A 15,609-nucleotide genomic window follows, 5' to 3' on the forward strand; every position below is an offset into this window, starting at 1 on the left:
CAGTCTAAAAATATGTTTGCTTTCATTTGTTCAAGATCTGAGATAAACTATCTGTTGTTGCTCTCGGTATGGCTATAAATGTCACACAATATGATATTTGTGGAGGAAAGTTTATTTTTATCTGAAATATTAGTATTATTTTTAGTATTATTACTAAAGAGTATTCTTCAGACCGTGTGTGAGTGCTTTGGTTTGCTTCAGTGTGCTTGAGTTATCGATGAGCTGAGAGATAACAGGAAATCTATTTTATGTTTATGTGCAAGAAAAGTGTGAGACAGAAATTTTAATTTAGCTTCTGAGATGTCCTGGTTTCCTCAAAAGATTAGCATTAAATTATTAGTAACGCATCTGGAGGACACAGTGGACACATATCTTGAGTATGCATTACGTTTGGGTGAGATTGAAGCATCCTGATTTGATTTGGGTATAAATATTTAGTTGTTTTCCTCTTGGTCGCACTTTGCAGTCAACTAGGATGACAGTATGATGACTGTATTTATTTTCTGGCAAGAAAAGTTCAACATTTAAAAGACTTGGTTCATACCTTTTATTGAAATTGACAAAATCTGAATGAGATGCAACAAAAAATGAATAAAATAGGTGTTAATCCTGTGAGAAACAACTTTATTTTTGTTTTCTGATGTAACTTCTCCTTGGTAAGTACCAATTTCCTTGCTAACACTGTGCATGGACCAATGATTGACAGATAATTTGATTAAATTGATTAATTTATCAATTATTTTCATTATCAATTAGTTGTTGCAGCCCTACATTATTGATAATATATTTTCCTGATTGACACTTTAAAGCACAATCTGTATACAATCTGTATAAGTGATATACAAATAAAGGTGACATTACATTATAGTGTTTGTTTCTTTTATCTATTTATTTATTATTTATTGTTCTCCACTGGTGTCTTGAAAGCTGCTAACTCTATTTCGTTGTTTTGTACCACTGGGTGTAAATAATGACAATAAAGATTCATTCATCCTTCTGATGCTTCAGACCAAATTGAGTCAGTTGTCATTTTTTTCATATCCTTTAACTAATTATTTGTCACTAACCTGAAGATAAGGAGGTCTCTTCTATTGTAGTTTGCTCAATGAAAAAAAAGTGCAATCTGATGGAAATAAACAATACAAAAAAGAGTGATGAAGTTACAAATAATAGGCCTATTAGAGTTCAAGATAAACACATAAACATCCACAGATGCAAAAAATTTAAATAACATTTGTTACAGCTACCATCTAGTATGCCCCAAATTTACAGATATTAATTTATTATTAAAGTTCATAAACTAACAGATTGGATGAGTGGTTTGCCTATTAAATAAACACCAAAAACAGCTTGATACAATGATTAAATGGAATTTCTAATTTTCAGCTCTACAGAAAGTCACTTTTACTGATTTCTCATTTCAAGCAGTCTTATTTATTTTCATTGATTCATCTCTTGTCTTCTTTGACTTTGTTCACACCAATGAATAGTTTTGTCAGACCAGCTTTAAGGTAACTCAGAGCATCTTTATTTGCTTCCACAGCTTTAGCTGTTCTCATCATTTCTTCAAGCTCTTTGACCCAGTTTTCTTTCCCAGCCTCCTTCAGTCTGGGGATGAAGAAGTCGAGATGCTGAAGAGTGAAGGCAGAGTCTGGCTTTAATGCGATCTGAGACAGATGCTTGATGGTCTTGTAAGCATTAAACAGAATAATTTTCTTTTGATCCTCAAGCTCCTGCAGTTCTTTATCAAGATCATCCATTACAACAGAAAACCTCCTGTTTTTAGCATCTCCGCATACCTTTTTTAATTCATCTAATTGCATCATAACGTTTGATGTGCTGATGACATATTTCTTGTTTTCTTTTACATGTTTGCTGTGATGACACTTCCCAGTGCACACAGTGCAGTAGCCTTTACTCATGACTTCACAATTGCTGGGATCAGAAACAAACCAGCAGTCAAACTCATGACAGTTTTCCTCGCAGACGGTGCAGATTGTTGCCTTCCTGTTCTTCCATGAAGCACTTTCAATGGCCACCTTTACTTTAATTGTCTTTTTGACTCTAATGCTAAAGTCTGTACTAGTGTCAATCTTTTCCTTGTTTTGTTTAATTGCCTCCTGAATCTGAATTTTTTCAAATTTCTTGGACTCTTTCTCTTCAACTCGCAGCTGTAAGTTGCAGATGAGTGCTTCTAATTGAATGCGTTCTATGAGGACATCTGAAGTCAACTCTAAACTTCTTCTGTTCTTTTCATCCAGAGACTGAAGCAATTGCTTTGTCTCTTCCATGCTGTTTTCCCAAGCATCTTTTTGAGAACGGCGGTAACGGCTTTCATTGTTTTGGGCTTCAGCCTGCCGATTGTTGTATAAGAAATAAACAGGTTGGCCACTTTTGTCTCGTCTGCAGGGGATTTTAGCTTTATTGATAGCACCAAGGACATTTTTGGGTTCCATACCATCAGAGTGTGTGATTAAAAACACAATGTTGTTAACAATGTCATTTCCAAACAAAGACAGAATTGAACTGATAATGTAATGCTGCCTGTCTGAGAGACGATTCTTAGATGCTTGAATCACAAAACACACGCCATCAACTTCACGAACTCCATTACTGCTCTGAAACAGAGTGGCTAAATTTGCAGCAACATCCAGATCTTTTTCAAGTCCCCTAGTGTCTCCGTAGCCTGGAGTATCAACGATGGTGAGAGATATGGAACTTTTTTCAGGACAGACCTCATACATGGTGATTTCAGAGGTTTGTGATTCTGATTGGTCTCTAGCTTCTTCTTCTGTGATTTCATACCATATTTCATCTTCAAACTTCACTCCTAGTATGTAGTTGACCATGGTGTTGATGAGAGTTGTCTTGCCAGCTCCAGTCTCTCCCACCAGCAAAACAATTTTGTTTGGTTTACTGGTGTCCTTTCTCCCATAAGTCCATTTTCTGACTTTCCCGCTTTCGTCAAGCGGTCTTCTCTTTGTGTCTAGACGAAATCGTTTTGGAGGACCTTGATGAATTAGAGTCGGTTTGCTGGGTGAAAGACTTGGCTGTCTGTAAAATATGGAGGCAATGTTTCTCAGAATATTCATGTAGCAAGTGTTTAAGATTATTAGTAGCAGTCAGTATACATATTTTGTTACATAGATTTTCAAAATGTAATATATGAACACAATCCAAATGAGTATCCGTTTTTACCTCGAGGTCAGTAGTCTTCTCTTAGCATGCATTATAAATGGTTTGAATGCCACAGTTTTTTTCTAGAAGTTAAGGCCCCTAGTTTTGATGTGAATGATTAGCATATGCGAAAACTTTGTGTGTCTTAAATTTTGTCCCCAGCATATAGCCGGTTCAAAGCTCAGATTTACTTAATTTTCCATGTTCAGCTCCATCTTGCATACAGTTAAGCACATAAACTAATCAGAATACTCTTATGACCATGAGCTTGGACAGAGAACACCAATCTGCAAAGACTAAAAAATTGGTCTGCACATGGATCACGTGAATGGACATCACCCGACTGTGCTGAAAACAAAAGTTACATCATACAGATTATCTGCAAACCGTACCAGAACGTGGACCAAAGAGGTGTAGTTTCACCTTCACATAGTTGAGAGATAATTAATTTTTACATTTAAAAAAAAGTAATTATACCACAGTCTGTCTAATTATGCCAAGTTCTGTAAAGCCTCCCTATTAGATTCTGTCACATCTGGTGTCATGAATTGCTACATTCAGTACCAGCCTGTCGTGCAGTAGGTGGTCACCTAGGGCCCCGCCTCATGGCGAGAACCCCACGCCCGTGAGGCTGCAGTTGAATTTCTAGGTGTGTTCTACTTGGAGCAGTGCTGTGCATATTGATTGGTTTTTGACATCAAAGTACCACAAGAGCTCTAGAGAGCAGACAGCTCTGCATGCATAAAATTTCCTTACAGTAATTAAGATATTCAGAAAGATTCAGAATTCAGAAGAAATTGATTAAAAATTTGTTTTCATCACAATCATTTATAATAAATCCTTAGACCTTTCTAAACATTTGTAGTTATAGGCCTCCAGTATGTTAACAGTTCTCGCTGCAGTTTTCTGTAAAATATGTTAAGAATTTTGAATAATATGAATAATAATTTTGTTTAATATTTTTATTTAGTAATAACAATCTGAATTTATTAGTAATCATGGCCCGGTTCCCCAAAACGTTCTTATCGCTAAGTTGTTCTTAACCTATTCCTTAACCTCTCTCTTAACCTTATGGCACGATTCCCGACACGTTCGTACGCTAAGTATATCTTCTGTAAGTCACACTTTCGTAAGGTTGGTCTGGACCATTCGTAAGCTCTCTCTTAGTGTTGTTTGAGCTCAAGACGCTACTGTACAGCAGTCTTAAGAAATCAGCGGAGCGAAGTACAAGTCAAACTATGGTATGTTCACAATGTTGTGGCTCAACAATGATTTTATGTTATATTTTAAGATTCATAATAAATTATGTTCGCAATGGATACAGGCCTATTTATGAAGTTGACTTTATGTGGTATCAGAACTAATATGGTGGTATTTAGCCTAGGCTTTTTCGTAATGTAATTAAAGCGAATTGGCAATAAATTATTTGATTATTAAAATCTGGCAAACAATTTGGCTCTAAATGGCTAAGATCTATAAATGGGTAATCATGGTTGTGTCCATTAAGCGACCAACTATAGCAGTGATCCAACGTGTCCTTGTATTGTATCAAAGACGGAGCCGGACGCGGAGCCGTTTAGTCCATGTCAATTTTTTTATGCGTCAAAACTTAAGCCCTTTTGACATTTTGCCTGACGGGGCTATATTAAAAAAAATTCACCTCTCAAGACAGCTCATTATGGAGCTGCTGGACCTTCTCAGATCTGCGGTTGCCAGGTTAACGCGGCGGAATTCTGCTTTAAGCCCTGAAGTACAGCGTTACGTTTTTTTTTTTTTTTTTGCTACAGGGAGATTCATCGAGGTCGTGGGAGAGGGCTACGGCCTAATCAAGACCTCGGTGTGGAGGTGCGTCCACACTGTCACCAACGCCCTTCTGCGCCATGCCGGGGACATCCTGGAGGATGGCACACTCATCCCTATCGCCAATTCATCAGTGATTGATCAGGCGTAGGCTACTTATCGCGTAATGAACGTGCATGTTATAGTGGACCATAGTGGTGTGATCTCTGACCTGGTGGCAAGGTCCAGCAAAACTTCAAGTTCCTCTGACGAGAGGCTTGGTGCCCTTTTTTACGTTGCTTCCCCAGCATATTTTGTATCTAACTGTCTCTCTCTCTGTTCATTGTAGATAGGTTGCTTTTTATTAAAAACATAAACCAATTGCAATCAATACCGCATTAAACAGAAGTAACTGCAGCTGCTTGCCAATCAATTCTGATTGTAAAGTACCTTACCATTAATATAAAAGTGTATTATATAATTTTTATAAGTCTTTAAACCCATGTCAAGAAGCGGCACAAGTGGCACAACGGGATAAGGAGGGTGAAAGATTAGCGAGGGATACCCGGTTCGTCTAACCGTCAAAACATAACGTGTTAATATATTACTGACCATTTGATAATTTAATTTATAGTCTATATTCTACTGATAACTTAAAATATGTTAAAATAAATGTTACTGTAATAATTTGAGGAATGTTTAATTTACATAGAACGTTGTGGCGGGGGAGGCGTGGTTTAGCGAAGTCTGCAACGGGAGAGCGAGTGAAGAGACGAGCGGCGGTAAGTGGTTCAGGTGAGAAACAAGTAACAGCTGGATCTCGTTGCAGTGATTGGCGTGGGGAACCATTTAAGGAGCGCGACAGCTGCCGAAGCGGGGAGGAGTCAGTGTTGCTAGCGACAGTAGTGAGTGGGGAGGAGGATCTCGGGCCAGAAGCGATTATTAAATGAAAACCCCTCGCACTGGCCCTAGGAGGGGACCACCTCTCGCCCTCGCAGCTCACTGACATCGCGCGGTTGCAGGTAGAATTTGCGGACGTGTTTTCGCCCCTACCTGGTTGTACGGACCTGATTCAGCACCACATTGAGACAGAGCCGGGTGTCGTAATTTGCAGCCGGCCGTATAGATTGCCTGAACACAAAAAAAAGGTAGTTCAGACTGAATTAGAGGCCATGCTGGGGATGGGGGTAATCGAGGAGTCACACAGCGATTGGCGAGCCCGATAGTTTTGGTGCCCAAAACGGACAGCTCGGTACGGTTCTGTGTAGACTATCGCAGGGTGAATGCAGTTTCCAAATTTGATGCTCATCCAATGCCGCGAATTGACGAGTTGCTCGATCGGTTAGGCACGGCTCATTTTTATTTGACATTGGACTTAACCAAAGGATACTGGCAGATCCCCTTATCTCCCATGTCCAAAGAAAAGACAGCATTCACCACGCCGTTCGGATTACACCAATTTGTTACGCTTCCGTTCGGCTTGTTCGGGGCCCCGGCTACGTTTCAGCGCCTCATGGATCGAGTGCTGCGGCCTCTTGCTGCATATGCCGCAGCCTACCTGGATGATATTATCATCTATAGTGGGGACTGGTAGCGGCATATGGAGCATGTGAGGGCGGTCCTCAGGGCGCTGAGACGGGCGGGGCTAACGGCCAACCCAAAGAAGTGCGCAGTTGGGCGGGTGGAGGTAAAGTATCTGGGCTTCCACTTGGGCCACGGGCAGGTGCGTCCCCAAATTGATAAGATGGCAGCAATTGCAACCTGTCCCAGGCCCAAGACCAAAAAGGAGGTGAGGCAGTTCTTGGGGCTGGCGGGATATTATAGGAGGTTTATTCCTCATTATTCGGACCTCACCAGCCCGTTGACTGACCTCACTAAAAAGGAGGTACCGGATACGGTCCAATGGACGGAGCCGTGCCAACGGGCCTTTACCCGAGTTAAGGCGGCCCTGTGTGGCGGGCCGTTCCTGCACTCTCCTAATTTTGCTCTCCCCTTTCTTTTGCAAACCGACGCGTCGGACAGGGGGCTGGGCGCGGTCCTGTCCCAGGAGATGGGGGAGGAGGACCGCCCGGTGCTGTACATTAGTCGTAAGCTCTCAAAAAGAAGAGAAGAGAAGGAGTGTTTGGCCATCAGGTGGGCGGTTCTCACCCTTCGTTACTATCTCCTGGGACGGGAGTTCACCCTCTGCTCTGACCACGCGCCCCTCCAGTGGCTCCACCGCATGAAGGATACCAACGCGCGAATCACACGTTGGTATCTAGCTTTACAGCCGTTTAAGTTCAAGGTGATTCACAGGCCGGGGTTTTTATAAATAAAAACATACATTTTGGCCAAATTGTGCAGCCCTTTAAACAGGCTTAACAAGCTTGGTGTTCTTTAGAATTTTTGTTAAATAATTAAAACGTTTATTTGAAAAACTTTCTTGTTATGGTTCAGATTATGTGCGCATATTTTTTTTTGGTTCAGGTTTTTGAATTCACTGGATATTGCATCTCAGAATAGTCTCTCATAACGACATGAAGTCTCATTACACATCAATGCTATTTTAAATAATTTGAAATTAAAGAATGATGCTACTCACCTTTTCAGAGTTGACAGATGCTATACAATTGGTTGTTAATGTGGGAAGCATTCTCTTTCCCATGGGGAGAAGAATTCTACAGAGACTACACCCTGCCTGAGTGGAGGTAACACATCGGAAATACACCTAGGGACTTGCCAGCAGGGACTACTGACCTAGGGGGATCTTTGTGGTGGGCTCCACCAAAGAGAGAAGGCTACCTATCCCACTGTGACCGTTGACTGAGCCAGCTCTGTTGACGGGAAGACACTGGGTTCACCACTAGGGGAACTGGTACATTGTAAGGGATGACTGTCAGGGCATACACAACATACAGAGCACTAGCCACATAACAAGAGCTCACCTGAAAGGGGCAGTAATCTTGAGTAATGGGCCTGGTTACTGAGTTCTTTCTCCCTACTCAACTATTGGAAGTGGTCAATGATGCAGTAAGTGGTCTAGGGTTTACCATACTGGGGAACTGAACTAGACAGAAGAGGTGTTGGGTGTTGCCCAGCCCGCCAGCTCTACGTATGTCTTCTAGTGACGAACCATGTGCTACAGCTGAAGTGGCAGCAATGCAACAAGTAGAATGAGCTCTAATTCCTAGTGGACACGGTACATCTTGGACCTTGTGCGCCCTGAGAATGGCATCCACAATCCAATGATCCATTTTCTGTTTGGAGACACTAATCCTTTTCTGTTGTCCTCCAAATCAGACAAAGAGCTGTTCAGTTTGTCTGAAATTCTTCCAAATAAATGTGCAAAGCGCAGAATGGACATAACAGAGAGGGAAATGCCTGCGGGTTCACCACATGGTCCCTGGAAGGAGTAGTGGGTAGGGGTGTGCCATATCATATCGTCCACGATAATACCGGTATAAATCTTTACATGATAAAAAAGTTTCATATCACGATATCAATGATATAGTGATGGAATGAAGTATTGCGCATTTACATACTCTAGTGCACACAGCAACACCTGTCTGAGAGCAAGAGCAGCATGTCAGACTCCAATGGGGATTTAGTACCTAAATAGGGAGCTACTTCTATAGTATGGAAGTGGTTTGGTTGCAAGAGGTCAGACCAACAAAGCACAATATTTTGCAAAATATGCAAGCAAAATATCACAGTTAAAGGTGGAAACTTTAAGCAACCACTAATCACTTGAAGCAAAAACACAGTCGAGTTCAACAAGGCTACGAAGGTATGCAAGGATTAGATACAAGCAGGTAATGTGTGGCCTAAAAGTAAAGGAATGACTCAACCTAGCATCGCTGGAGCACTCCATATGACAGGAAGAGTAAACGGTGGATGGAAATTAATGATGCAATTACATATGTGACCCTGGACCACAAAACCAGTCTTAAAGGAAAATGCCAATGTTTTTGTTCCACTATGTTCTTCCCTAAACTTAGATGAATTGATACGTACCTCTCCCGTCTCAGTGCATGCACTCAATCGCTGTAGTGCTCGGCGCCACTATGCTAGTGTTAAGCTTAGCACCATTTGTTCCTTAGGATCCAAACAGGGATGAATTTAGAAGCAACCAAACACTTACATGGTTTCCCTATTTAAAGATGGTTACATGAGAAGTTACACAAGTAATCATGGTGACACAAAATAAAACGTCGCAATTTTTTGAGCGGATAAAAAAATTATAACTAATGTTTGCCGGAAGAGCACTTAGCAGAACTTCGACCTCAGCAAAGTAATATCATCACTTCTGAAAACTCCTTACGTTGGTTGTATTGACGGAAAGTTAGAAGGAGAGGGAGAGTGGAAGGGGGAGTTTTCAAACAAGTGTGTGTGACAACAGACAGCGGAGCCAATGTTGTTAAAGCCATTGCTCTCAAAAACTGGATCAGACTGTCATGCTTTAAACATCGTCTTAACATTGCAATTGGTAAGTTTAATTTACCAAACAAAAACATTAATTTATTTAATTTATTTTTATGAGATATAAATGTATATATGTTTATATATCTCTATTTTAACTCTCTAGTCTAGCCCTATGTCTTATTCATAACAACCGGCAGTCCCCAAAAAAATAATGTCATGGTTCATATTGAAAGAAAGTGTGTGTGTGTGTGTGTGTGTGTGTGTGTGTGTGTGTGTGTGATAGAGAGAGAGGGAAAGAGAAAGGCAGAATAACTGTCTTTCTTTATTTTCAGAGAGGAGTATGAAAGACTCAAACTGGTCACATAATCTCCCACACAATGGGGATCAAGATAAAAGATGATCCAGTCGCTGTTGGAATAAGAAAAGGCCATCACACAGGTTTTAGCTGCTGACAGATCTACAAGACACCTGCTGCCAACATGGCAAGATATAGATGTTCTTGATTCTGTGAGCAAGGCTCTAAGTCTTCTCCTTGAATTTACTGATGCATTCTCTGCTGAAGCCTACATCATCATCTCATGCTTAAAGCCTGTTCTTGAGTTATTCAGTAAAAACATCCTACAGGCAAAGGAGAATGACACAGACCTCACGAAGGCAAAGAAGTCTGTACTGGACTACATGAACATCAGATATGGAGACACTGTGACTGAGCAACTGATCAATCTGGCTACTTTGCTTGACCCACGATTCCACACTCAATACATGAGTGAAAGTGAGACCAAAGCCATCAAAGATAAAGTAGCTTGTGAGATGAAACCCCTTCAATCAGAGCTTACAGCTGCAACTGAACCCCATCTTGAAACAGCAGAAGACAATCAACTGACTCAAGGTGCCTCCAAGAGACCAAAGAAGACCCTTGGAAGCTTTTTCAAGAGTGTAGCAACAGAAAAGACAGCCATGTCTGGGAGAGAGAAAATCACAGCTGAATTACACAGATACTTGAACTGTCCACCAGCAAACAGCGAGTGTGATCCCCTAATGTGGTGGAAAATGCATGAGGGGAAATTTCCTCGGATCAGCCGTTTAGCCAAGAAATACCTATGCATCCCTGCCACCAGTGCTGCCTCCAAGAGGCTATTCAGCACTGGCGGGAATGTAGGTATTTGTTAAAGACCAGCTCTTAAGCCAACTTTAGTGATTATGCTGGTGTTCTTTACAAAGAATCTAAAGATCTGATCTGAAAAAGTGTTTACTTGTACATTTCCAGCACTGACAGTGACATTCTAACTTGAATCATTTCATAGTATATCCATTTTATGTTGGCACAAAGAATTAGAGGCAATGCAACAGTTTCAGCATTGAAATTCTACCTCATTTGATGCAAATCCAAAAATATGCAAGTCAACTGTTACTCAAGTTTTGATACCATTTTTATTTTATTTTTATAAGCAGTGTTTTACATTTTGAAGGTTTGTTTGGATTGCTGCTGTTTGTACATTTACTCTGTAAGAGTTAAAAGTTTAAATTACTTTAGTTGTTGTTAAACTAAAGTGTTAAGAAGTTATGTTACACTTTTAGTTAAGATTTACAGAAAAAAACACTACCAAGGCTATTTTGTACTTTTTTTAAGTGACTGTGTCACTACTATTGCACTATAATGCTGCTACTGGTACCTTATAAAAATACATTTACACTTTGAATTAGATAGTCTTTCAACATTGACAGTAGCTCATTGGAAAATAATGGAACATGCCCTTTGCTTATTTTGCACAAATCATTTTGCTGCCTGCCAGCTGCAATATATCATCATACATGTCATTATTGCAAATATTCTTGAAATATCGCAATATAATTTTTAAGCTATATCTCCCACGACTAGTAGTGGGAACTTTGGGACACATATCCAGGCCGGGGTCTCTCAAGTCAAGTCAAGTCTGCTTTATTGTCAATTCTTCCACATGTACAGTACATACATACAGAGAATTTAAACTGTGTTACTATCACACCACTGGTGCATACCGATAACACTAACAGTAGAACATTAAGTACAGATAAAATATAAAGTAAAATTTAACAAATATACAAATAGATCATGTAAAAAAGATAAGTAAAGCAGGACAAGGCACATGGCAGATAGAGTGCAAACCAGTGAAGTAAACAAACATAATATACTATTTTGATATAAAAATATGATTGTTGTGCAAAGAGCTTATTCAGTCTGATTAAAGTGTCAAAAAACTGACAGAAGATGTATTTGAATAAGGTCAGTTAAATGCTGACTGAATGAGGTAGTGAGCAGACCAATGCTGCACAAAGTGCCTCGGGACCTGCACCAGATACTTTCAGCATTCAGTGGTGCGTGGGACAAAATAGTGTGGGGGGGGGGGGGGGGTGGCAAGGTTGGGAGGGAGTTCAGCTCCCTGACAGCCTGATGGATGAAGCTGTCCTTCAGTCTGCTGGTACTGGCCTGGAGACTCCGCAGTCTCCTCCATGATGGCAACAAACTGAAGAAGCTGTGTGACGGGTGGATGGGATCACCTGCAATGCAGAGGGCTTTACAGGTGATCTCTGGAGGTAGGGGAGACATCAACGATCTTCTCATCGGCTGCTCTCGCTATGGGTCTTCCGGCAGGATGTGTTGCAGGCGCCATACAACACAGTGATGCAGCTCGTCAGGATGCTCTCAATGGTGCCTTTGTAGAAGGTGCAGATGATGGGGGCAGGGGTTCTGGCACTTCTCAGTTTGCAAAGGAAGTAGGGACGCTGCTGTGCTTTCTTGGCCAGTGCTGTCGGTCCAGGAGAGGTCCTCTGGACAACATGAGAGTAGGCCGACCAGGATTCTAGGCACTCATTATTAACTGAGAGGGCCTGTAGGGCCCCTACCCTCTTGAGATATGTGAGTGCAATCAGGAGTTCCATCTTCATTGAGAGGGTACTGAGCTCAACGGATTGCAAGGACTCAAATGATTATTTTGGTAAGCACCAGAGGACTACAGAAAGATCCCAAGAGGGGATGAGGTGCAGTCTTGATGGATTTACTCTCTGAGTGCCTCTAAGGAAATGAGGTTGTGCATTCTGAGAAATACGCAATTCACCAAATGGTGGTTTGCGTAAGCTTTAAGCCTGGAGGCAGACAAGCGCTTTTTTAAACCTTGTTGTAAAAACAAAAGCATTACCCCAAGGCGACATCTCTGTGGGTCTTTACCATGGGAGGCACATCACCTAGTGAACACGTCACTTCGGGGCATAAAGCTGCCTTGAAGAAGGAGTTCTTGTCTAAATTAGATTTTGACAAGTCATTTAGGCTTAAAGGAACACTTGAGTTGTATCGTTTTCAAATCCATTCAGCCGATCTCAGGGTCTGGCAGTAGCACTTTTAACTTAGCATAGCATAGATCATTCAATCTGATTAGACCATTAGCATCTCGCTCAAAAATGTATCAAAAGTTTCTATAATTCTCCTAATTAACTTAATAATAATCAAGGAACTTTGTTGCCGTACCATGGGTGCAGCAGGCGCAGTGATATTATGCAGTGCCTTAAAAAAAAGTCCTCGGCAACTCTGCAACTACACAAACTAGCTGGGGACTGGTTTCAGGCACTCGTAATCTAATATCAATGGCAGCAAAGGTCCTTGATCATTACTACTTGCTATGACAGTTTTTACTCTAGTGGGACTAATTTTCATTATCTTGTCTAGGCCTCCACAACCATATGGGTAGGCACAGGCTACATTATACTTAGGGGTGCCACTACAGTTTCTGGGCCCTCTGAACAGCATATTGTTGCCCCTATTCCCTGGTCAGGCCCTTGGAATACTCCTAACCTTCCCCCCATTACTGCATCCCTGATTATATTTCTCAGCAACAAGGGTTTAACCTGCTACTTTTAAACTGATTTACTATTAGTAGACAGACACTGAGCACACACACAATCTCTCTCTCTCTCTCTCTCTCTCTCTCTCTCTTTTTGGTAATCCATTCAAATAAATGTAGTCTTCCCTCACTAATTTCTCTATGTGTCTGATTTGAAGTGAACATAATTTTAAATTGGCATAATGGAGGCATGCATCAAGTGGTTATTGCCACCATGTCGTGCATTAAAAAAGAGCAGTGCACTGTATACATCTAGCCATGGATTATCATACTTTAGAAAGCACATAAATTTCAACTCACCTTAAACTCATGGTAATCGCTGGACTGAATGTGTTCCCCACAGAAGACTTTCACTATCACTCGCCAGTCAGCTTACAGCAAAACAGATCATGTAAGAAAGTGAGTATATAAACAGAGAAATACTATATTTAAATATTGAGAGATGCACTTTTGCTATTAAATAAAATCTAAATTAATATTCTTACACACCAGCCTATGTGTCAAGTGTCTGTTAAAACAAAAAGCTTTGATGGAAATATAACAATTTAACAAGCCTAACTGGCTAAAGTGCCTCTAAACTATTATAACATATTATAACATATTTACTCTCAAATTTAGCCCCTGCACTAAATGCACATTTGATCTCAGATTATGAAACTGACTTTTAGTGTGACCAAAATATATGAGAACAACATGTCATTATTTTTTTTTAAATGCAAGAAAAGTTCCCATACCTTGAGAAGTATCTTTGTACGAAGTTCTTGTGTTGATACTCACTGATGTCCTTTACAGAGTCGTTTATATATACTGCTTTTTTGTGGAGGGTGGAGACAAGGGGAAGAACAACATACTGCACATACATGAATAACCACATATTTTGCTGCTACTGAAATTAGAATTTGCACTTAATGTTGTTTAAATTCCACTTTTAACTTTCCTTAAACAAGAAAATTTACAAATTTTTCATCCTTGATGTCATGACAGTATTTAACATTAAACTGGAATCATGTTAATGGAACATTTGGCACCATAGCAAGACAAGACAACTTTTACTCCTCAACACAGTTATAAATCTGTTGAAGACGGGGACAGGAGACAGGAAACAAATTTTCTCAAATAGTCTCCATAGCACAACAAATTCAACAAGTGTAATATAAAATTAAAAAGAAAAGAAAAAGAAAAGTAAAAAAGTAATGAAAAATTACTGCTTTACAACTGGTGCTGTAATAATGTTGAATTCTGAAGATGTTGAGATGGAAATATTCCTAACTGCTGTGTAGACAACAGCACACACAACATTAAACAATAACAGAAAACATAATGTAACAATATATGTTAAATGAATATTTGGAAATTAGTGAATATAGAAAGAGGACTACTGCAATTCAAATAAATAAAGGAACATAAAGTAAAGCACACACACACAAACATTATAGGTTGATAAGAGGTTGACAAAGAGATTGATAATGAGACCATTGAGATGAGACCATTGCTGTCTCTAACCAAGAAAACTTAATAGTTAATAGTAAAAAAAAAAGTATGTTAACAATAAAAAAAAATATCGGGAAGTGATATGACACTTTATGTTTTAAAGGGGTTGTATGTCAAGTCAAGTCACCTTTATTTTAAAAGTTGCGTCAAAGCAACTGAACAACATTGATTAGGATAACAGTGAGTCAATAATGCAAAATGATAGTTAAAGGCAGTTCATCATTAAATTTAGTGATGTTATCTCTGTTCAGTTAAATAGTGTCTGTGCATTTATTTGCAATCAAGTCAACGATATCGCTGTAGATGAAGTGACCCCAACTAAGCAAGCCAGAGGCGACAGTGGAAAGGAACCGAAACTCCATCGGTGACAGAATGGAGAAAAAAACCTTGGGAGAAACCAGGCTCAGTTGGGGGGCCAGTTCTCCTCTGACCAGACGAAACCAGTAGTTCAATTCCAGGCTGCAGCAAAGTCAGATTGTGCAGAAGAATCATCTGTTTCCTGTGGTCTTGTCCTGGTGCTCCTCTGAGACAAGGTCTTTACAGGGGATCTGTATCTGGGGCTCTAGTTGTCCTGGTCTCCGCTGTCTTTCAGGGATGTAGAGGTCCTTTCTAGGTGCTGATCCAGCATCTGGTCTGGATACGTACTGGATCCGGGTGACTGCAGGGACCCCCTAAACTGTATCTTGTATAATTACCCTGTCTTTGCTAATGTTTAAGCACCTTATATATAAAAAAACCCTTTCTTGAGTTCCTATGTTGTCTATGAAAGCCTGTAAATTGATTTTATGTGAAGGAATGGGGACATTTTTGCCAGTAAAATCAAAAGGGTTTTTATGCGTGCTCCTGAGAACCTCTCTTTTATTCTGACACACAAAAAAATATGCTA

The 15,609-nt window shown here is 40.2% G+C and overlaps 1 protein-coding gene and 1 pseudogene across 1 annotated transcript; one reads left to right on the top strand and one right to left on the bottom strand.

Annotated features, from left to right (window-relative positions):
• The window catches only part of LOC132099126 (NACHT, LRR and PYD domains-containing protein 3-like), a 476,979-nt pseudogene that overhangs the window by 347,389 nt on the left and 113,981 nt on the right, over positions 1–15,609 (top strand).
• On the bottom strand, positions 1,321–13,705 carry LOC132099131 (uncharacterized). Its single transcript, XM_059505590.1, has 2 exons — positions 13,533–13,705; positions 1,321–3,054 (listed from the first exon to the last, which is right to left on the bottom strand). The coding sequence occupies exons 1-2, from the start codon at positions 13,541–13,543 to the stop codon at positions 1,449–1,451; spliced, it is 1,617 nt and encodes a 538-aa protein (XP_059361573.1). The 5' UTR covers positions 13,544–13,705; the 3' UTR covers positions 1,321–1,448.

The sequence above is a fragment of the Carassius carassius genome, chromosome 22, assembly GCF_963082965.1.
Source record: "Carassius carassius chromosome 22, fCarCar2.1, whole genome shotgun sequence".
NCBI classification, from domain to species: Eukaryota; Metazoa; Chordata; class Actinopteri; order Cypriniformes; family Cyprinidae; genus Carassius; species Carassius carassius.